General features: G+C 41.5%; 1 protein-coding gene across 2 annotated transcripts in view; it reads left to right on the forward strand.

Moving 5' to 3' along the window:
* The window catches only part of DCC (DCC netrin 1 receptor), a 928,337-nt gene that overhangs the window by 846,063 nt on the left and 58,801 nt on the right, over positions 1-23,473 (forward strand). For both annotated transcript variants that reach the window (XM_037902678.2, XM_043547198.1), the window contains exons 22-23: positions 12,270-12,335; positions 19,267-19,429. In XM_037902678.2, the coding sequence (XP_037758606.1) occupies positions 12,270-12,335; positions 19,267-19,429 (229 nt within the window). The remainder of the gene's footprint in view (positions 1-12,269; positions 12,336-19,266; positions 19,430-23,473) is intronic.

Here is a 23,473-nt window from a genome sequence, read left to right on the forward strand (position 1 = left end):
AAGCTTTGCCCTCTGATTCTCTTTGTATTTGAAGTTGTTTTTTAACAGATTAGAATAATACCCTTTTTCATTTGCAGTGAGAATCTTTTTCAAGGTCATGCTGCAAATCAGGGATGGAGCCATGACTTTCACTTAGAAGCTGGGTCTCGAGTCCTGTGTGCAGAACAAAGTGTCGTCCCATCTTTATGACTAAACTTTAAAATTCCCATTTCCTTCAGAAAGACAATTGCTTTAAAAACATCAGGAACTCAATGTTATTCCAGGGTAGGAAATGTGATTCAGAACAGGTGGAATTGTAATACTACAGCACTGTATTTGGCATCTTTAAGAGCTAATCTTGATTTATTAGCAAAAATGTCCACTCATTGGATCTAAGGGACTGAGGGTCAGATTTTTAAAGATGCAGATAGGTGCCTAGTGAGATTTTCAAAAACTTTCTTATTTTCAAAAGACTTCTCACCTGTGAGTTAGGTGCCTAGGCACATTTAAAAATTCCATTTGACATCAATCTGTATCTTTAGGCACCTAAATACCTTTAAAAATCCATCCCTGAATGTCCAGGAATAGGGAGTCTCCCTTGCTCTTTGCAGAGGTTAGAGGTACACAGAGATTTAAGGAAATGTACACTGAGTGTGAAATTTTCAAAAGTGCCTAAGTCAGTGAGAAGCCAAAATCTAGTTTACAAATGTACCCAAATCCCTTAGGAGCCTTCATGCCATGGGTTAGATGCATTTGGAAATGGGATTTAGGTTCCCCTTATTTACTTTGAATGTGTGAGATTTATAGGCCTGCTCAAGTTCCAAGGCAATAACTGTCAATATGAAGGTAAAAGTAAAATTATAGATCAGGTCATATGAGAAGGAATTTTTGTCAGAGGCACAAAGTACATATGAAAGAGGATCCGAGGTGTGTAGATACTTTCAAACAGCTTGTTAGAGTTGCTGAGTAACAAAGTCTTGTTGAAGTCTAAATAGTTTCTCTTTAAGATTTTTTTTTTTAAATAAGTGGACAGTTGGTGATGAAGAGGTTGGTTTATTTTGTTTTATCCTATCCCAGTTTTCGTATGATAAGCTAATATCAAGTTCTTCATTCCATATTTTCTCTGGATAGGAGCAGATTAGTATATAGGTAGGTAATGAAAAAATAGTAGCAGTTACATGCAGAATTAAGGTTGGTTCCAAATTTGGCAATCATGTCTTCTCAGGTGACAAGCTGATTCTTATGTGTGGACTTAGGTAAGTTTTATCATTGATTTGTAATGTTTGGTCAAAGGGAACATGTGAGTCTTTGAGTTGATAGTTTCCTTATCCTGGGGGAAGTTCAGTAGATTTTTTTTCTTCAAATATATAATCTATGCAATGACTCCTTTGAGCTTTCCAGAGTTGGTTAGGTTCAATTTGCCAGTACAGACTGCTGTGTTATTTCAAATTAGAATTGTGTTGTGTGTTGAGGAGAAGTCAGATTTTCATATAACATTACCCTTTTGGTGGTAGCCCATGAGTTAGAGATTTACAGGGGCATGTATAAAATGTACTACCATTAGGAATAATTTCACGATGTACAAGTCCAATGGAGTGCCATCTGCCTTATCTATAGTTTATAAACCTTGAAAAAACAATGGACCAGAAGAACTATGCCAATTTACACCTGCTGAGTATCTGATCTAACAAGCATATCTGGCAGGATGTAAAGAAGTTCTCCTCAGATGGGTCTAGCATCAGAAGCACTGCTGGAAGATCACTCAAGACTGAAAACCAAGACTCATGTCTCAAAACCCTGGAGAAAATGGTGGCCTTTGTCATTCTGAGGGCATTCAGCAAGGCATCCAAACAGATCCCTGTGAATTCAAAGGATTTTGACTTTTCTGGATAGGGAATGAATGCATTACACATGGCTGTGCACCTAACCACTTTACACCTCAGTGGTTTTGAGCTCATGAATAAACAGAGCACTAATTGTTTTAGCTTTCAGGGAAATAGGGTTTTTAAGGCAGGCTAGTCATGCTGAGAACTTAACTTTCTGTCATTCAACCTTTGCCATGTTTGGATTACAGTGGGCATGTTGCGGTTTGGCTATTTGAAGCATAAACCATCCAGTGTTCAATATCATTAATCTGAAAACTATAAACTGTCTCATTGTTCTGCTTACTGCTTCCTCTCTGCCAGTATGAAAACAACTGCAAATACATCTGTAGCCTGATGTCAGCCTAGAGACAGCAACCTGCTCCCATACTGTGACAGCAGAAGGCAGCTAACTCTCCTCTTTACCTTTTGCTGAAGCTTCTGTTAGCTCCAGGCTTTTGGTATTATACCCTAAGTCTCTCTTGGAAGCTGTGAACACAGCAGAGATAAATAAGATGAGTAATTCATGAGCATCTCAAACAGCTGCTTTCTAAACAAATGTATTTATTTATTTACGGTTTACATATTCACCACACAAAGCAATAATGTTGCTAGTGGCTAAGTGGGGCTCTTGGAGCCCACCGCTGGATTTGGCGAGCAGACACTCCTCCACAATGTATATCATTGTTAGATCTGCACCACAGCTGCAGCTTGGATTGTCTCAAAGACCCCCAATGGTGCTAGTTGGCTGCACAAAGGCCTTGTCCAGTCCGGAATCGGTAAAGAAGGGCCCACTGGTGACCTGGCAGTTCAAAGCCGGGCGAGCAGACAGTAGGGTCTGGGACAAGGAACTGACTGCTGGTTGAAGTTAAGCACCAGTCTTCCCACCACAGGGCTCTGCTGTCACATCCTAGCCTGGCAGCCTCAACCACAATAGGTGTCGTGGTGAAAGAGATGTAGCTGGTGGACTAAAAAGGTCATTAAACAAGGGCAAGCTTGGGTTGGCACATAACTTCTCAAGCAACTTGCCAGCTGCAGTCTCCCTCATTATGTAAGGGTGAACAGTGTGGCTCAGAACTAGGAGCCATAGAAGCATAGGCCATGCGTGGGGGGAGTATGCAGGGTCAAATGCCCCTCAAGAGTTCTGCTTAGACAACCGGGGGGAGAAGGGCTTTGTCCTTCTCCCGCCATACCTTCCCCCCAGCACGTTTGTCCCCATCCCTGGCAGCCAGGTCCGGGCGGGGAGTGGAGGCAGTGGGACGAGCCACTTCTCATGCCGGCCACTCGGGTCACTGCTCTGTGCAGCACTGCTGCTGCCTGCGAGAGTCTGGCTGGGGCAGTGGCAGTGGTGGCTGGGCTGTCTGTCAGGCAGCTGCTACACTGCACAGAGCAGTGACCCTGAGCAGCCTCCTTCAGCCAGCGTGAGAAGTGACTCTGTCCCACCACCTCTGCTCCCCACCCAGGCCCAGATGCCAGGGAGAGTGGCTGAATATGCCACGGGGAGGCACAGTGGGAGAAGGACAGAGCCTCTCCCCACACAGATAACTTTGGTGGGGTGGGGAGAGCACAGTGGCCCCAGGCTGGGCTCAGGGCTGAGGGGTCCCTGGGCACAGGAGACACATGGGGCGGTCATGTGTCCTCCCCTTTAGATTGTGCCCCACCAGTATTAGGATGCACAAGGCATCTATGCATGGAAGATGAGTCAGTCGGAGAGTTCCTAGTATGATGCACGTTGTTGAGTTGAGTTGTAAGTCAGCAAATTTGTGCTGTGATGTGTGCTGACTGACTCCAAACTGGTGCACAGTACTCTGCTATTGAATACAAGATAGCAAGGGCTGAGGTCCTTAGGAATGGAGCATTTGTGCCCCGTAAAGAACCTGCCAGTTTGCTGAGAAGGTTGTTGCATGTTTTGACCTTCACTGCTATCTTCCTCAGGTGGCTTTTGTATGTCAGTGTTCGGTCAAGGGTCACACCTAAGTAAACTGGGTATGCTTCATGCTTCAGCCTCTGGCCATTTATTATGATGTTTAGTTCCGTCTTAGAGTTGGCGTAGTGGAGGTGGAATGTGCCAGAGATTGTCTTGCTGGTGCTAGGCTGAAGGCACCATATCTTCAAGCTTTGCAGCTTCGTTACTCAGGGTCTTCTCCAGCTCAGAGAAAGTTGGAGCCTGTAGCCCTCAGCAGATGTCTTCTGCATAGATGAACTTCCATGACTGGGTTGGTGGCAGGTCATTGATGTATATATTGAAAAAGGTTGGGGCTAGAACAGATCCCTGGGGCAACCCGTTCATCTGTTTTTTCCAAGCACTTGTTTGCTCACCTACATGCACCTTGAACCGTCTGTCTTGGAGTAGCAGTTCGATGACATCAGTGACCCATGGTGGAAGGATTCTTAATATTTTAACAGGAAGACCCGTGGGCCATACCACATCATATGCTGCAGTGAGGTCAAAGAAAATAGTGCCTGTTTTCAGGTTTCTTTGAAAACCATTTTGGATTCATGTGGTTAGCACAAGTACTTGTCGCACGTGCTTTGATCTTGTTGAAAGTCTCCTTCCTTGCCATTCAAAGTGTTCTCCACCTCTCATGTTATTCGCTGTAAAATGAGGTGCTCTAAAATCTTGAGACACAGAAAGCAGCAATATCAGGTGGCGCTGCCTGGTTTGGGTCTTTACCAGGTGCTGGGAGGCCGATGACTTTTGATATGCACCAGATTTTCGGCAGCATGTCTGATTATTTCTAAACAAATAATGCTGTGGGTTGAAATACTCTGTTTCTGTATGTATAATAAGCAAGGAGATTAAGGAAAACAGAAATTAAAATGCCATGTTTGTTTGTGGAACATCTCCCCACCACCCAAGTCATCAGGGATTCAGTTATATGGCTAATATTATGAAGTAGCCAATGGAAAGTCATCCTTAATGGGAGAGACATTGAAAGCTTTGCTAATGAGCAATGCATAGCTAGGATTCTTGGGAAAGAAGCTAAAAAGATATCACTGAATATTGGTTTTAATTTTTGCTTTGCTGAGACACTACAATGTTTGAAATTGAAATTGAGCAAATCTAGAGGTGATATAGCTAATGTAGTCAAGGGATAACTTCATCTCTACTCAAAACTCCAGTTTCCTGCCCGGAAATATATCAGGATCTAATTGCCTGAAGGAAAACAAACTTAAGACCCTGTGAATATTCTCCCCTGTGGCCTCTCTCCTCCCCCACTTCCTGGGTACTCTTGTGGCCCTCATTCTTGGGTGTGGTTGAACTCTGCTTGGTGGGGGCACAGATAGATTTATGTTTCTTACACCATCCTCTGTCTAATCCTGGGGCCCACCAGAACTGATCTAATTTATGCCCAGCACCTCTAAGAGGCCATTCAAGCAGCTGAGGATAGATGGAATTCAGTAACACCCTGGCCATGCTCCCTACACCAGGATTGTAGCAACAGGGGTAGAATTTCCCAAAACTGAAGGAATCCTGGTTAGCCACTGGAGTGGTGCAAAGGGGGCTGTCTCAGTCCCAAGAATTGGATTGAGTAACTTTGGCATCCTTCTTTCTGGCTGAGTGGATGAGTACGGAGTCATCTTCCCAATCTACTGATTATTGCCAGTCTAAGTCTAAAAGGGAGTAGCAATCCTCCTGACAAAGAGCAGCTAATGGAGTTGCCGCCTTGAACTGTACAGTGTAGCAAGTTAATCTTATCTCTCTTCTTACTTCTGTGTGCCACTTTTCCAGTCCCACATTCTGTCTATCATGTTTACAACAAACTATTGCAGGCCCTTGTGGGTAGATTTCCTGTGGGTGGGTTTCCTGGTAATCACATTCCTACTTCCTCTTGCAGATTCCTGTCTGTCAGTTCCATGCTCAAACTCCTGTTGCTCCTTCCTCTCCATCAGCCTTCCTTACTCTACTTTTATATACACCTGGCCGGCTTTCATAGCCAGTTTCCCAGGCGGCAGCTTGGCAATCCAATTTGAGCTCGCTCTCCAAAGCTGCTAGAAGGCCAGCTTCAGTTGTTTCAGACCTTCTCTCTTGCAGCTACTTTATGTCTCAAGGCAAGATTTTCAAGTGCTGAGCACCTTCAACTGGCACCAAGTTTCCTAAGAGCTCAGCTTCATTTAAGCACCTAAATAAGGGCCAAATTTTCAATAGTACTTAACACCCGGCGGCTCTCATTCTGACACTAAGGACCAGATTTTCAAAGGAAACAAGCACCCAACATGCTGATCAGTTTTGAAAAATCTGCCCCTAAGTGTACATCTACATTGCAAGTGGGAGTCAGCCTGGCAGCCTGGGCAGGCAGACTTGTGTTAGCAGAGTTTGTGCTAGCACACTACAAATAGCTGTGTAGATGTTGCAACACCAGTGGAGGCTCAGGCTGGCCACCTGAGCGCAGACCCAGGGAATAGGGTTGGCTCAGGTGGCTAGCCCAAACCTCTGCCAGTGCCACAACAGCTGCACAGCTATTTTTAGCACATGAGGGCGAGCCCCACAAACCTAAGTCTGTCTACTTAAGGTGGGAGGCTCACACCCAAGTGCAGTGCAGCCATACCTTAAGTGACGAGACCAGACTCACTGTGACAGAGCCAGGAATTGAACCTGGATCTCCTCAGTCCCAATCCAGTGCCTTAGTCCCAAGATTGACCTTTCTGTGCATGATAAAGCCTGCAGACTCAGACAAAGTGCATGGCCAAGTTATCACCCACGGGTGCAGGCACATAGAGTACTCAGTGGCTTTTGGAATGGGTGATGCTGCAGCTTACATCCAAAGCTGTCTGTGCTAACAATCCTATGGCAGAAAAACTGCTTTTGGTGCGTTGGCACAATGAAGAGGTTTAATTGAGACATCTTTGACTAAATATAATTTTCTTTTTTATGATTGAAAACTGTCAGTACCTCTAAGGAAATACAAGGGTGAACAACCAGGAGGCAATCCCTAACTTTGGCAATGAAGATGTCTATGAATAACATGAAGCGCGAAATGGCAGAGCTGGGCTCTCTTACATTTTCTTTTGACCATTGTACACTATGTCTGAGGAGTGTCCTTTAGTGTATTGGAGCTTGTTTTGGCAGCTCTGGTGCCTGTAGAGGAAAATCATGTGCCCCATAAGAAATGTTTTTTTGTTGAAGTAAAATAGGATGGTTATATTACGGCCTTGCATTGGCTGGTATCCATGCACAGCGCCGAAGGACTTATAGCTGGCATCATGTCTCCAACTATGGCTCCTGGAGGGAAGGAAAATTGCTTACAGCTTCGTAAACTGAAATAAGACTACTTTTCAATTTTCCCAGGGTTAAATGAGTATAGGGCTGAAAACATTGGTAGAGAAAGGATGTATCTGGGTCAGATGAATCAGATCATGAGTCCTTCATGGAGAGCAAGACATACTATAATAATGTCACTACTCTTCATAGCAAGTACCCATGTATAATATAGTTAACATTAAGCAGAATGGAAGCAATAATTCCTGGAGTGAGAGTACTCTGGACAGGGCATTCTGGGATATCTGAAGTTTGGAGATAAGGGATTTTCAGTAGTTAAAGTATAAATGATGAAGCATAAATCAGGAAAAATGAGCTAACAATGAAGAAGTCTGCTAGAGTTACAGCAGGAGTGATGCCAGATTTACAAATGCTGGAGAACTGACAAGAAAAAGAAAATTTGCAGTCATGGGGAACTTCAAGTTTTGTGGCCTTGATGAGGCAAAGTTAAAACATATTAAAAATAATGGTAGTTCAGCTATAGTTGTGGGAGAAGGACATTTTCCAGTGGAGGACTTTAGTCACAGAAGCATTCAAAAGAAGGAGCTAATTGAAGACAGAGGACAAATGGGAAATAGAAAGGTCAGAAATCATTCACACTGAAGTGATGTCCAAAGTTAAAACCATCCTTTCTGCATAATTTGAGTGAAAAGTTGGCACTTCTTGAACATATTTCTGCTAGTTTGAATTCTGCCACCCGTTACACAACTCAGAGAAAAACTGCAGAGTAGCGAGAACCCAGCCTTGTGCCAACTACATAGATCAGATATTGAGGGGGAAATATAAGGTCTCCATTAAAGAAGAAGAAGTGAGAAAGGTGGGGTTTCATCCAGGGGAAGACTGTACAGGGGAATAGCAACAGTTCTGAGTGTGGCAGAAAAAAAATCACAGTGATATGAGGCAGGCTTAGCAAGGTAGGAGGTGATGTTGTAAGTGCAGAAGGATTCACAAAGGAGGTGGTTTTGTGTGTAGATGAGACTAAGTATGTAGGCTAATGGGAGAATGAGACATCAAGCCAGAATGAAGCACTTGGGCTCAAAGTAGCAATGGACTTGTGCATCATTTTACTTTTCAAAAGGAAGAATGTGGTAAGCTCCACACAGAGCTAGATGAAGAAAGCTTCCAAGAAGGCATGTTGGCTCGAAGTACAGCATTAATAGTCCTGCACCAGCACCATTTACTCTTTAGCATCTAGCTTCCAGCACGCTGTGTTGAAGATTTACCTTACAGCTTTACAGCCTCCTAAATGTGTAGATTTCCAAGATAATCAAAATGTTGAATAATTGTGTTTGTTTGTTTATCTTAATACCAGAATAAATCTGTATTACCATAAATCCAATTTTAGCTACTGGTGATAGCTAGTTTTGTTGAAATATTGTGTGCTGGGCTTAAGTGTTATTTATTTCTCTGCCCTGTTATCAGTCTAATCAACACTTATCAAAAGTTAGACCATTTGAAAACATTAGCTTTCATGCATAAAACTAAATCATTTTCCTTTGCCATGAAGCTGATTTTCCCTCCAAAAAGACATTTTAGAAGCTTTCCTTTTATGAAAGCTTTCTTTTTATGAAAGGTTATAAGGTTGTTCCCCCCACCCCTTGCACAGTGGCACAGTTCTCCCTCCCCTACCAGAGCATCATGGGGCATCCTCCTTTCCCCCAAGAACAGAAGCATGAGAGGAAGGGGTGGCAGCAGAGGACCCGCCCATTATTTATCCCAGAAGTTGGGGTGTATTTGCTTAGGTAAGTGGGTATGGCTGCACTCTTCTCCTCCTGCCATACACTGAGTGTTTTCAGAGCTGTCCTAAGCATCTCAGAGAATAGGTCCATCATTGGCTATCAGCCCAGGCTAGAGCTCCCCAGCTCCTCTGGCCTTTTACCAGCCCTGCTCCACTTTAGGTACCCTGCTCAGCTCCCAACAGTTAGGCCCTTCCTTCTCAACATCTAGAGAAAGAGTGTGTCCTCCTGGCCCACTGCCCTCTTATAAAGGCCAGCTGGGCCCTGGTTGTGGCTTGGCCACAGCTGTGGCTGTTTCCCCAATCAGCTGAGGCTTGCTGCTTTCCCTAGCAGCAGCCCTCTCACAGCCTTAGCCCTCTCCTAGGGCTGATTTCAAGCCCTTCAGGGCAGGAGTGGGTGACCACTCTTCTACACAGCAATTCTTGGTGGTAACATCCAGGAAGATGTATAGCGCCGTTTATGCCTTTCAGTGCTATTGTTTTATGATGTGTGCCCACTCAGACCGACATCACTGTGTTGATTACCTCTGGGTCACATTTTCAAGAATAACTATTACAGTTATTTTATTTATAATCATACGACTTCAAGAGCTGGGTCTCTAGGTACAAGCTTATATTACCTGTGCTTTAACCTAGCCCTGTAGTAAGTGTTATTTGATCTTTGGAATCCCAGTGTTCCTCTTACTCTGGTCAGGTTCACCATGGTTTGCCTGTAGGGCAATTCAGTTGAAAATGAACTTAGAAGAAGTCTCACCAAATCAATTCCCTGCCATTGCAGGGGGTTTAGCTGTTGCGGCACCTCAGTCCTTCCTATTCTCTGCCTGTGAGATAGAGTAATTTAGTCTCCTGGGAGGTGTAAATACTGTAGTCTAATTCAGATTATTGGGCTCAGTACAGGGATAAGTGGGTACGCTTTGTTGCCTCTGATGTGCAGGAGGTCAGACTAGATGATCTGAAGGTCACTTCTGGCCTTAGGACTCTGAAATAGCCATGTTGTTTGTACTTTGCTCAATTACTCAATCCATGATTTCATGAGGATCATGAAACCTTAAACTGACCTCCAGTTTCTAAAATATTTGTACATCAATTAATGTGACATATAATGCCTTGAAGAGTTCTAATATCTTAAATTGTAGAGAGGTGTTAAAGCAGACAGTAGGGGCTAGATTTTTAAAAGAGATCAACTCCCACTTAGACGCCTAAATAAGGACAAATTTTTAAACAAATACTGAGTACCCACCAGCATCTCCCACTGAGACACCCAATTTACTTGGTTCTATTGACAATTTATCCCCATATATTGAAAGCTTCTAGTGCAAACCCGGGAATATTACTTATATACAGTGCAGTTTTTGTAAATAGAGTTACAGTGCATCCTACATTCATTTCACTTTTGCCTGTTACTTGTTGCAGCTAAATATTGTACAACCTTGCTGTGCAATTATGCTGATTGAAAAGATGATTATGTTGAAGTCACCTATGATGATAATGATCTTACATTTATATAGTTCCTTTCATTGCAAAGCACTTTACAAATTGATAGACAAAATTATACATAGGAATCACTTCATACTCCCCCAAAACGCAGCTACCTCTGGAATGAAATGCTGCAACTGTTTAACAATGCACAAATATAATAATAGTGTATGGTAGGAAGTGAAGAAAATGTTTTCCAGCTGCAACTACTGAGGGATTCGAAGTAACTAAACACTAGATACCAGAGCTGGAATTTAAGTAGAACATTTGGGGTTAAATGCCCCCATACAAATTTTCTAAAAAGACTCCTGGGTTTTTTATTGTCCAAAATTGGTCATCGGCTCATTTTTATGTCTCACCTGAAAAATGGAAGGAACAGGACTCCATGACTCCATGCTAGGATGCTGATTTATTATGAACTCAGAGGGAAGAATACCATCTACTTAGTCACCTCGCTATCTATTGGGAAAGTACATTACTCAGGCCATGCCGACACTACAGGTGTCTGCTGTATAGCTGTAATGGTTAGGGGTGTGAAAGAGTGCAATCCCACCCTGACAAACGTAGATGTGCCAGCAGAAGCCCCTAATGTAAATGTAGTAATAAATGCAAAATTTCACTTTTACTGGTACAGCTTGTTTTGCTGAGAGGGATGGGGGTGGAATAAGCAATACTGCCAAGAGCACAGATTTGCTAGTATAAGCTGCATCCATATTAGCAGTATGTTGCTGGTATAGGATTCCTAGACTGGCAAAGTACTCAGATTCTGTCCTGCACCAGAGCTGCACTACATTCTACCAGTGGTTTATGGTCCTTGATTGATCCTATACCAGTGGAAGATAAACATAGTATAGCAGAGCTCTACCCTGCCCCCTACCAACCCTGACATGCCCCATCTACCAGGAATGCGGAAGGCATAAGCATAGTCCTTGGCAACATCACAGATTCATCACCTGGGTGGCTCAAGGTGGCCATAGCCACCATTTTGAATTTGGCCCTAAAATTGCTTACTGGTATAAGCATACAAAAATTAAGTTCAAAATATGAACATCTCAGAAGTCAAAGTTTTCCTTATTTTCCACGTTTGTGTAAAACCTGTGAAATGGGGCAAATATTCTTTTCTTAAAAACAACAACAAATATTAATTTTAAAGGAGATTTTGTAGTTTCTTTAGAACAATAATCACTTCATATCCATTTTGAAATTCCTGCATTTTCAATGTAAAAAATGGCAATTCCATGAAAAATAGTATTTCTGGGGATGGAATAAAATGATATATATATATTTGCTTAATATCTTGTGGAATACTATTTGGCAATTTTAGAGGGTTCTTACATTCTTCTGACTGATTTGATTCAATATTAAGTATAGCACCCCAAAGAACATCAGTTTATAAACTAAACTATACAGGGGTTACTTTCCCCATATAAGAATATAACCAAATATTAAACTTATCTTCTGTGGCAAGTAACAGAAGGAATACTAGACACCCAGACACTAGATGAGATGTACTGTCATCTTGTAGAATAATAATGACAATTTACCTGCACTCAAAGAAATGTCAATTGGGAGCCATCAATGAACATAAGCCGCATAAATGTGAGGGAAGCCCAATATTATGTCTTTCATCTATGCTATGAACTAACTTTTCCATCAGATCTGTCAGCTTTTGAGGAAGAACATTCTGACTGTTACTACTGCCTCACCTTATTTTGTCCCTTTAACAAGGACTATTGGAGAAAGAATGTAAAAAGGCAAGCCTCTCAAAGGCTTGAAATTCGGCTTAATTTAAAAGTTGACTTTTATGACAGGTTTTCTCATGCACATACAGAATTAATTTTCCCCTCACTGTCTAATGGCTTAAATGTTGTCAGATGGACTCTGTTTCAAGAAGCAGATCACACTTAGATCAGTTTATCTGTCATTCTGTTTCTGACACATGCTTTTCTGTTAACAGGTCGTCATGGAGATGGGGCCTATTGGCCAGTTGACACGAACTTGATTGACAGAAGCAGCCTCAATGGTAAATATAGACTAAACTAGACTCCATCTAATTAAGTTTGATTATTAAGTCCATTTTCAGCAGTGAACCCCATCCTCTCTGTCCCTCCCCATCACCTTCTTCACCACTTATAAGATTGTTCCATTCATATATGGGTGAGTTTCAAAATCCCATTCATAGTATGATAGTTTGTGTTACAGAATCATAGAAATATGGAATTGGAAAGGGGACCTCAAGGTCATCAAGCCCCTGCTCTGAGGCAGACCCAAGTAAACCTAGCCCATTACTGACAGGTGTTTGTCCAAACTTTTCTTAAAAACTCCAGTCATGGGGATTCCACAACCTCCCTTGGACGCCTATTTCAGAGCTTCTATCTACCCTTATAATTAGACATGTGTCCTAACCAAAATCTCTCTTGCTGTAGATTAAGCCCATTGCTTCTTGTCCTACCTTCAGTGGACATGAAGAACAATTGATCACTACCCTCATTATAACAGACCTTAACAGAATGGCAGACTGTTATGTCCCCCCTCAGTCTTCTTGTTGATTTCAGACCAATTCTATAATTTTTCAAGGTCATTTTGAATTCTAATCCTGTCCTCTAAAGTGCTTGCAACCTCTTCCAGCTTGGTGTTATCCACAAATTTTATAAGCGTACTCTCCACTGCATTATCCAAGTATGAATGAAAATATTGAATAGAACCAGACCCAGGAATTACCTCTATGGGACCCCACTAAATACACTCTCCCATTTTGACAGCACACCATTGATAACTACTCTTTGAGTACGGTCTTTCAGCCAGCTGTGCACCCACCTTGTGGGAATTTCATCTAGACCACATTTCCCTAGTTTGTTTATGAGAATGTCATGTGAGACTGTGTCAAAAGTCTTTCTAAAATCAAGATATATCATGTCTACTGCTTCCCCTCTATGCCCTAGGCCAGTAGAGGAAGAGGAATAACAGTTTTGATGAGTTGAAATCATATTTCAGATCCTGTAGTTTAGATAGACATTAATGGATCTTAGTACACTTGAGAGAGGAAGACCAGGTGGAGTTAAGTGAAATTTAAACAAGGCTGATATTGATAAGATTTTGCTTTGAGGCAGCCTGTAGTAGTATTACATTCCATTGCCAACTGAGGTACCTCTGTAAGCACTGGTGCAAAGTAGCCTGTAAGAGAAAAGAGGTTAAAGGAGATTAAAGAGTAAAATGAAATAGATAATTGAAAAAATTTAATTATCCCTTGGCAGGTTCTAACCATGACTAAATAGTTATTATATGTATTGTAGATTTAGCAATTGTAAACCACAGAAAGAGGAAATTATTCCTTTTTAAAAAGCATATCAGAAAGGAAATCCTCTTTTTTGTGTGTGTGACAAATTAAAAAAAAATCTTTTTTGACTGTTTCAAAAGTTGACCCAGCGAAGTAAAAAATAAATAAATCCCCTGTCATATTTCAGTCAAAAAGATGTTCTTTCCCTAGTAGAAGCTTATTGTAAAACCAGTTAGCTATTTTCTTCGTAGGAGATGTTTTAGTTTTATCTCACATCATAAGAACAATGTTAAGAAGGAAGTATAAGAAATAAAACAGAGAACCAAAAGATCGTAAAGGGAAAACATCATAAAAAGTATTTCATGGCATTTTGTTTCAGTGTGTTAAACCTCCTGTTGGCAAATGCAATCTTAATTAAACCTGAGCTGATATAGGAAGACACAAGAGGAAAAGCTGTGGATTACTAAAGATTAACTGAATCTGACCACTATCAACTGAGTTTTAGATATGCTATCAACACCTTTTCCTCCCCAGTTACCTAATGGAGCTTTAGTTTTCACATTATTGAACAAATGAGAGGAACAGAGCACCTGAGGTGCTATATAAAGCCAGTCTGGAAAATACACAATTATTGCAAGGCACCTAACTGATTAAGTCAGACTGATTACTTTCCAGAGACCAGACAGGGAGGGAATACTGAACTCAGTAACCTTTCCTTGCTATATTTTGCCAGCTGACAAATGTATGCTTCATATTTTAGACATAGCTCCTGCTGTTAAAAGGAACTTAGTAATGGTATCTTAGACAAAATCAGATCCAGCTATTAAGTACCCTACTTTGTTTTAGAGTAGCAGCCGTGTTAGTCTGTATCTGCAAAAAGAAAAGGAGTGCTTTTGGCACCTTAGAGACTAACAAATTTATTTGAGCATAAGCTTTCGTGAGCTACAGCTCACTTCATCGGATGCATGCAGTGGAAAATACAGTAGGGGGATTTTATATACACAGAGAACATGAAACAATGAGTGCTACCATACACACTATAACAAGAGTGATCAGGTAAGGTGAGCTATTACTAGCAGGAGAGAAAAAAAACCTTTTGTAGTGATAATCAAGGTGGGCCATTTCCAGCAGTTGACAAGAACGTCTGAGGAACAGTAAGGGGGAAAAATAAACATGGGGAAATAGTTTTACTTTGTGTAATGACACATCTACTCCCAGTCTTTATTCAAGCCTAATTTAATGGTGTCCAGTTTGCAAATTAATTCCAATTCAGCAGTCTCTCGTTGGAGTCTGAAGTTTCTGAAGTTTTTTTGTTGTAATATTGCCACTTTTACGTCTGTAATCGAGTGACCAAAGAGATTGAAGTGTTCTCCGACTGGTTTTTGAATGTTATAATTCTTGACGTCTGATTTGTGTCCATTTATTCTTTTATGTAGAGATTGTCCAGTTTGGCCAATGTACATGGCAGAGGCGCATTGCTGGCACATAATGGGATATATCACATTGGTAGATGTGCAGGTGAACGAGCCTCTGATAGTAATGTGATTAGGCCCTATGATGGTGTCCCCTGAACAGATATGTGGACACCATTGGCAACGGGCTTTGTTGCAAGGATAGGTTCCTGGGTTAGTGTTTTTGTTGTGTGGTGTGTGGTTGCTGGTGAGTATTTGCTTCAGGTTGGGGGGGCTGTCTGTAGGCAAGGACTGGCCTGTCTCCCAAGATCTGTGAGAGTGATGCGTCATCCTTCAGGATAGGTTGTAGATCCTTGATGATGTGTTGGAGAGGTTTTAATTGGGGGCTGAAGGTGATGGCTAGTGGTGTTCTGTTATTTTCTTTGTTGGGCCTGTCCTGTAGTAGGTAACTTCTGGGTACTCTTCTGGCTCTGTCAATCTGTTTCTTCACTTCAGCAGGTGGATATTGCAGTTGCAAGAATGCTTGGTAGAGATCTTGTAGGTGTTTGTCTCTCTCTGAGGGGTTGGCGCAAATGCGGTTGTATCATAGAGCTTGGCTGTAGACAATGGATCGTGTGGTGTGGTCTGGAGGAAAGCTGGAGGCATGTAGGTAAGTACAGGTCACATAAACACCCTATACCGGAAACCTACTAGCCGCTATACTTACCTACATGCTCTCATAAATATAAAGGGAAGGGTAAACACCTTTAAATCCCTCCTGGCCAGAGGAAAAACCCTTTCACCTGTAAAGGGTTAAGAAGCTAAGATAACCTCGCTGGCACCTGACCAAAATGACCAATGAGGAAACAAGATACTTTCATAGCTGAAGTGGGTGGGGGAACAAAGGGTCCTCTCTGTCTGTGTGATGCTTTTGCTGGGACCAGAGCAGGAATGCAGGTCAGAACTCCTGTAAAGAGTTAGTATGCAATCTAGTTAGATATGCGTTAGATTCTGTTTTGTTTAAATGGCTGATAAGATAAGTTGTGCTGAATGTGCTGTTTTTGTGTCCTTTTGTAACTTAAGGTTTTGCATAGAGGGATTTTGAATCTGACTACACTCTAAGGTATTTCCCTTCCTGATTTTACAGAGGTTTTTTTTTACTTTTTCTTTAATTAAAATTCTTCTTTTAAGAACCTGTTTGCTTTTTCATTGTTCTTAAGATCCAAGGGTTTGGGTCTGTGTTCACCTATGCAAATTGGTGAGGATTTTTATCAAGCCTTCCCCAGGAAAGGGGGTGTAGGGCTTGGGGGGTATTTTTGGCGCGGGGGGGGGGGGGGGAGGACGTTTCCAAGTGGGCACTTCCCCTGTTGTTTTTGTTAGACACTTTGGTGGTGGCAGCATAAGGTCCAGGGACAAAAGGTAAAACAGTTTGTACCTTGGGGAAGTTTTAACCTAAGCTGGTAAAAATAAGCGTAGGGGGTCTTTCATGCAGGTCCCCACATCTGTACCCTAGAGTTCAGAATGGGGAAGGAACCTTGACACATGCCTACAGCGTGTAGTAGAGAAAGAAGTAGCACAGTAAAATAATGGCTTGTTTGGGGGACATTGGACACCCTTGGGGAAGAAGTGCAGAAATACCTAATAATTACGTTTGCATTGCTATATGCCACTTCTGTGAAGCTGAACAATCTTGTTTAAAATCCAAATAATCAATCTGAGGCTTCTTGATTCCAGATCATTCATATTTACTGTGTAATCTTAAGTCCCTGAGAAAACTGTAGAAAATATGGATATTTCTAAAGGATATTATGTTGTGTGAAAGATAGGATGAAGGCTGTTATTTAACATGGTGTTCTTTTTTAATAGAAGCTTCTCCAGTCTTTTTCAGCAAGTGTTATATTAAGATGTGAGAGATACTGTAATTTTTTTAAAAAGAAAACCCTCGCTATTACCTCTAGAAAATATCAATTTGTGGTTTATATAGGTAATGCGTGTGCTTAAATGATTGCTGCTGTCTGGATATGTCTTTTAAGTTGTTATGGTATTTTTTTGAAGTTTCCTGTGCCTATTCCTGTTGGTTGGCTGTTCCTGGCTTCAAAGAGGTTGAGGGGGGTTTGGAGTCCAGGACATCTTGTTTGGAGGAAAATGTGTGAACATGGATTCTGTTACCTTAATAATGATCAGACAAATCCAGTCAGTACTTTATTATATGAATCACTATCCTGGGTTGCAAGAGAAAAATTAAAATAAGCCGTTAGCAATTTCCTCCATCTTGTATCAATTTTATACTAGTATTACATCCATGGACTTACTCCTACTTCACTAGTTAAGAATGGAACACCAGACCTGCCATCTGTTTACTGTTTTTATAGGAATAATTATTATTATTTAAGCAGCAACCATGTGCTCCGTACAAGACACAGAAGGCACAGTCCGTGCTCTGTGAAGCTTATACCCTAAGTAGACTTTTGAGGCAAAATTTACTGAAAAGCCTTCAGAAAGGTTCTGTCTTGCAGCTTGTTTATTTTGCTTGGTTTAGCGGATTTTATGGATCTGGGTTAATAGTTGTTGGCTTCATGGAAAAATTGAGTTTTGCGGAGAGAACAGAGGATGGATGCATGAACTAGGGAAGGAGGAAGGCTAATTTGTTTTACAGTGTTTACTATACATGTCATATTCCTTATACGCAATATGGAAATGAAAAACTACTGAATTCCTGTACTAGGTCTTCTAATGACAAAAGCCATGAAACTCACAAGAGCTTGTCATGTTCCATTGCCTGAAAAAGAACTATGAGAAAAAGTCAATTTATTTAAACAAATTAATTTGTTATATAAAGAAATGACACTACAGTACAGAATGAAGATAGAAAATTACAATAAAATTACATTTATCACTAGCTAAAATGGCAATTTAGAAAGCTTTGACCTTTGTCATTTGCTCATTCAGTTCTAATGAAGGTAAAATGACTTCACAATCACTTTTTTTTTAAGTTACAGATGGGCTTTTGGGATGACGCCGCTATCTGAAAACTCTTGACAGACTCTGCTCATGAAGTTATTGACAAGTTCTCTAAACTTGAGTGTCATCATCTCTTGGTTTTCCTGAGCTCTTAGTCTTTATGGGCTCCATTAGCAGACAAAATAACCAAATTTCATATTGTCCTACGCTAGTGTCTATAATGTATGATCGTGAACCTTCAGTCCTTATTCAGGCAAAAAGTTCCTTTGACCAAAATGCAAATTTTGTTGAATAAAGACTGCATGATTGGGCCATCTCTGGATGGTATGCAAGGGGAGTAATTATTTTTCTATGTAAATTATGCAAGAAGCTGTCAGCGCAGTTGAAAAATGTGCCATCCACCACGTAATAGCATCCATAAAAGCTAGTGAGCAAGGGCCCAATCTTTGAAGTCAGTGGTATTGGGATCTGAAACCTGAAATGATGTAACTTAATCATTTGGCGTCCAGTCTTGTCATTCCATTGAATTGACCTCTGTATCTGCTATTATGTTCCAAGTGAAGCGTGATTAACACCTTGCATCAGAGGAGCTATATCAATAAATACAATAGAATATAATGTGTGGCTGATTATGAGCTGAATGGAATCTTGAGAGATGAATCACACATTCAGATTGGCTAATATACAAGACATTAATTTTCCAATAAATATCAATAGAGGCTATGAAAGGAATAAAAATGCATATTGCTTTTTTTTTTCAGTTTTAGCTGCTAATAGCAATAATGAGCTGATAGCCATCAACTCCCAGCAGCTGGTCATTAATCTCCAGTAAACGCCTTGCACCTCAGTCCTTACTGCTTCAATATTTTCCTGTTTGCTATACCACTGAAACACAGTGAAACATAAATTTCAGTGCTTTATGACACCATTCTGAACCCACTGTCTGTTTTAAAGTAGAATTCACACACCCCAGACAGGCTTTAAATTGTGCCTTTTTTTATGGGTGGCTTCTGAAGGAGAAGGGGGGTAAATTGTGATCACAATGTGTCAAGCAATTTGTCTTCCTGCATGAAATAAGTAGGCTATTTCTCATAAACCATGACCTTTCATCAATTATGTCAGAAAAGTATTTGTGTGGCATAAAATATCTTTTTCTCCTTGTCTCTCTCAACTGGGGACAGAACTTATCCAGGCAATCTGATGGGCAAAAGGTCTATACCCCGGATCTAGCAGTCTCTGCCAACTGTTGTTGTACATGACATCTGTTTTTTACATTCTGTTGTTAAATTTTGCTGCTGAAACTCTCGTCATTTATATTTTTTCAGAACCTCCCATAGGGCAGATGCACCCTCCACACGGCAGTGTAACGCCTCAGAAGAACAGCAACCTTCTAGTAATCATTGTGGTCACCGTTGGGGTCATTACAGTGGTGGTGGTGGTGATCGTGGCTGTGATCTGCACCAGGCGTTCTTCAGCACAACAGAGGAAGTATGTTGCTGTCAAATACCTGAACAAACAGACAAAAAAGTGGCCACTTTTTAATGTCTTTTCTGTTGGTAGGTTTCAAAGATGGTATGAGCAAGGTCCTCAAATGAGCATTTAGAGGATGTGGCATCACAGGCTGAAATATGTAATCAGATCCAGCCACTTTGTGCCGCTTAGAGGGTGCAAAAGTTCCAGAAACTGGATGCAACTGGCCAGTGGAGAGAATTTCCCTGTCATATGGGAATTCCCAACTCCAGTCCCTTTGCCACAGATGGCCTACCCTTGATGGAGCACATTGGGAGCACACAGTAGAATGGGAGAGGGTGTGGTGATGCTAAAAAGTAGCTCAAACATTTATTGGGGCCGAGGGCTGCTCCTCAGAATCAGACAGCCAGAACCAGCCTCCTCATGGCCCACCCCGTCTCTGTTCAATCAAACGGGGAAGAATCAATTCCATTGATTTAAGGAAAAATGTGATCTGTCTTGCCTGATAATGGCTTCTAGGTACCAGACTGTCTGTTGACTTCCTCTCCCCATTCAGCTGAAAAATGGAGAAGTTCAGGCTCAGTTTTCAGCCTGTTGTAAGGCTTTTGTCCTGCAAAAGAAAGTTAACATCTGTTATTCATATATATGTAAAAGATGCCAGAAAACAGCACTGAGACCATTTGAGACCATTTTCATATATTTTAAAGGGACAGTGTAGGGTGCACCAGAGGTGGCATCTTTCCAAGTTGCCGGGGTGTGCTCAAGCTCCGCTCTGCCCCAGGCCCCGCCTCCCACTTCACCCATTCCCCCAAGTCCCCACCCTTGCCCCACCTCTTCCCACCCCTGACCGCCCCTGCCCCATTCCAGCCCCCCTCCCCAGAGCGCACCCCCTCCTCGCTCCTTCCCCCCCACCAGTGCCTCCTGCATGCCACTGAACAGCTGATTGCAGTGGGCAGGAAGCACTGGGAGGGAGCAGAAAGAGCTGATCAGCAGGGCCCACCAACGGGCAGGTGGTGCTGTGAGGAGGAGGAGGAGTTGACTGGGGAGGCTGGCGGTGGGTGCTCTATTTTTTTCCGTGGGTGCTCCAGTCCCAGAAAGTTAAAGGTGACATCTGGCCCTGGTATAAGAAGAAGATATTCCACTGGAGTCACCTAATTTGCCATAGAGCTGGATTTTACCAGTTAATTGATTCAGAATTATATAGTAATTATGCTATTGTGAAATAATGAACTTTTTGATATAAAATTTAATCATGTTTTGCGTATGAGGATGACAAATAGTTAGTCTAAGTGCAAGTCAAAAGTCTATTGCATTGATTTTTGTTGATGCTTGAAAAAGAGTGCGAGCAACAAAAGGATGGTCATGGGCAGGGTAGGTGTCCTTAGCCTCTGTTTGCCAGAGGCGACAAGGAATAGATTACTTGATGATTACCTGTTCTGTTCATTCCCTCTGAGGCATCTGCGATTGGCCACTGTTGGAAGACAGGACACTGGGCTAGATGGACCTTTGGTCTGACCCAATATGGCCATTCTTATGTGACTAAATTGTTTTACCGTCTGCTGAAATTAGCTTTGACTTATCAAGCTCAGAGGCAGGGGAGTTTATAGTATAATATAGTAACTGGGAGCCAAATTTCCAAAAGAATTTAGTACCTACACTCAAGGCTGATTTTCAAAAAATTCAGTCCCTATTTAGACACCAAAATAAGTGTCCAGGTTTTTAGAAGAGCTCAACATATTGAATGCTGAGCTATTTTGACAATCCGCTTCAACTGTGGGTTCCGAGCTCTTGAAAAGTCTGGCCCCAAAGCCCATGCAAGACAATGGGAGCCTTTCTGTTGACTGCAATGGGCTTTGAACGCTGCCTAAAGCTCTTATTGGATTGCTACTGTGTAAAAGAGATTGGAGGATGTGGAGACTATGTTAACCAAAACCAAACCTTTTATACTGAAAGTGTGGGAGAAGGGGGGAAGTCATTACATAAAAATAAATAAATAAACAAGTAAATTCAGGCTCAAGGTCCAGAATTCAAAAGTCAGAAGCCAAACTTCCTCAAATTTGAGGGTGTTGGAGCCTCTTGTTCAGACCATTATGAAGAGACACCTACGCTGAAACAAGGGGTTTTTAGATCCAGCTTCCAATGTGGACTTGCCTCTGATTTTAAAATCACAAGTAAGTTTCAAAACCTGTGAATGAGATGACATCAAGAAAAGGTTGATTCATGTTGAATATGAGCGAAACCTTCCTAACAATGAAAGTTTTTAATACTGTAGTGTACAGTAATCTCCCAAGAGCAGGGAAGGCCATCCTTGAGGCATTTAAAACATGAGTGGGCAAAGCACTATAAAATATACTGTAGGAAAACACTGTACTGACAGAGGGATGGATTAGGAAACCTAATAGCTATTTTCTGTCTCTGACTTCAGGGAGGAATAATGTATCAGCCATACTAGCTTTCCAGTAATTTAGACGTCTATAAAAAGCAGGAAAGTGGGATGATTAAGAGGTCAGGTTTACGTTATTCTGTTGTACCTACAGGAGGCGCTACAGCTCTTGAAGTACGTTGAATTGCCTCAAATTCTGAAACATCTCAGTAATCATATCCTCTGTAGTACTCGAGGTTTACTGGCATGCACTCAGAACATGGGCACTCGTACTTCCCTCAGGTGGGAACTACATCTGTTTGCCCTCATTGGCCAGTGCCGGGGGCAGCCCAGTGCCCCATCCTCATGTGCAGCCTTACTATTCATTAATAAAAGATCAGGCAATTTAACTTCTATATATAACACATCTCCCTAGTATCCACAGGTATGTGTGTATATATGTATTTATTTGTTTGTCATGGACCAGGACCCCATTGTGCTAGGCACTGGAGAAACACAGAATATAAATATGGTCTCTGCCCCAAAAACCTTACAATCTATGTATGAGACAAGAGACAACAGCTGGAGAGACAGATGGAGGAGTACAAGTAAACAATGAGACAAAATTACATAAAGTAAAGGGCAGTAAATAGAGAGAAAATTAAAGATATTAAAAATATGACCTAGGACTAAAGGTTAAAAGAATTGGCCATGTTTAGACTAGACCAGGGAAGGCTTTCGGGGGACATGGTAACAGTCTTCACAAATGGAAAAGGTTGTAATAAAGAGGACAGTGATCAATTGTTCTCCATGTCCACTGAGGGTAGGACAAAAAATAATCAGCTTTATTTGCATTGAAGGACTTTAGGTTACATATTAAGAAAAACTTTCTAACAATAAGGATAGTTAAGCACAAGTTGTGGAATCCCCATCAAGGGATATTTTTAAGAACAGGTTAGACAAATATCTGGCAGTGATTGTCTAGATGTGCTTAATGCTGCCTCAGCATAGAGAGATTAAATAGATGACATCTTGAGGTTCCTTCCAGCCCTATGTATTTGTGATTCTACTTTATGCAGTATATAGCCAACCCGTGAACTTCACTGCTGCAGGAGTTTGTCAGGATTGGATGGTAAACAACATTGTGCTTAGATTGTATAATATAATGCTTATTAATGGCCTTTGCAGCAAGCTAAAACCATGAAATCTCACATGTGCAATGTAAATTAAAACCTGAGAAGTTAAAAAAACTCAGGTACTGGCCACTGCAAGAAGCAAGGTACTGGTATAGGTGGACCTCTAGTCTGATCCAGTTAGGTAAATCCTCTGTTCCTAAGCCACTTCAGAGCACAGCAGCTAGCTGATAGGAGGTTGTCCTTCAGAAGTTGTCAGGTAGTGAATATGACGTTAGGCATCTGAAGTGGGTAAAGGAAAAATATGAGAAATAAATAAAGATTACCGGCAAGGTACTATTATAACTGATGGTAGCAAATGTGTACAGAGATAGGAGAAGCTAGGTGGAAACTTAAAGAAAAGCGAAATAAAGTTCAGGCGAATAAGTCAGCAGCCACTAGAATTCCTCAGTATGTCTCTGCAGTTTTCTCTTGGGATATGTCTTCTGCTGTTTTCCTTTCTCTCTGCATCTCCCACCTTGACATTGCTCATTAGCTGCATCTTATGTTTTTGACTCTTGCCTGCCA

The sequence above is a fragment of the Chelonia mydas genome, chromosome 5 (assembly GCF_015237465.2).
Source record: "Chelonia mydas isolate rCheMyd1 chromosome 5, rCheMyd1.pri.v2, whole genome shotgun sequence".
Lineage (NCBI taxonomy): Eukaryota > Metazoa > Chordata > Testudines > Cheloniidae > Chelonia > Chelonia mydas.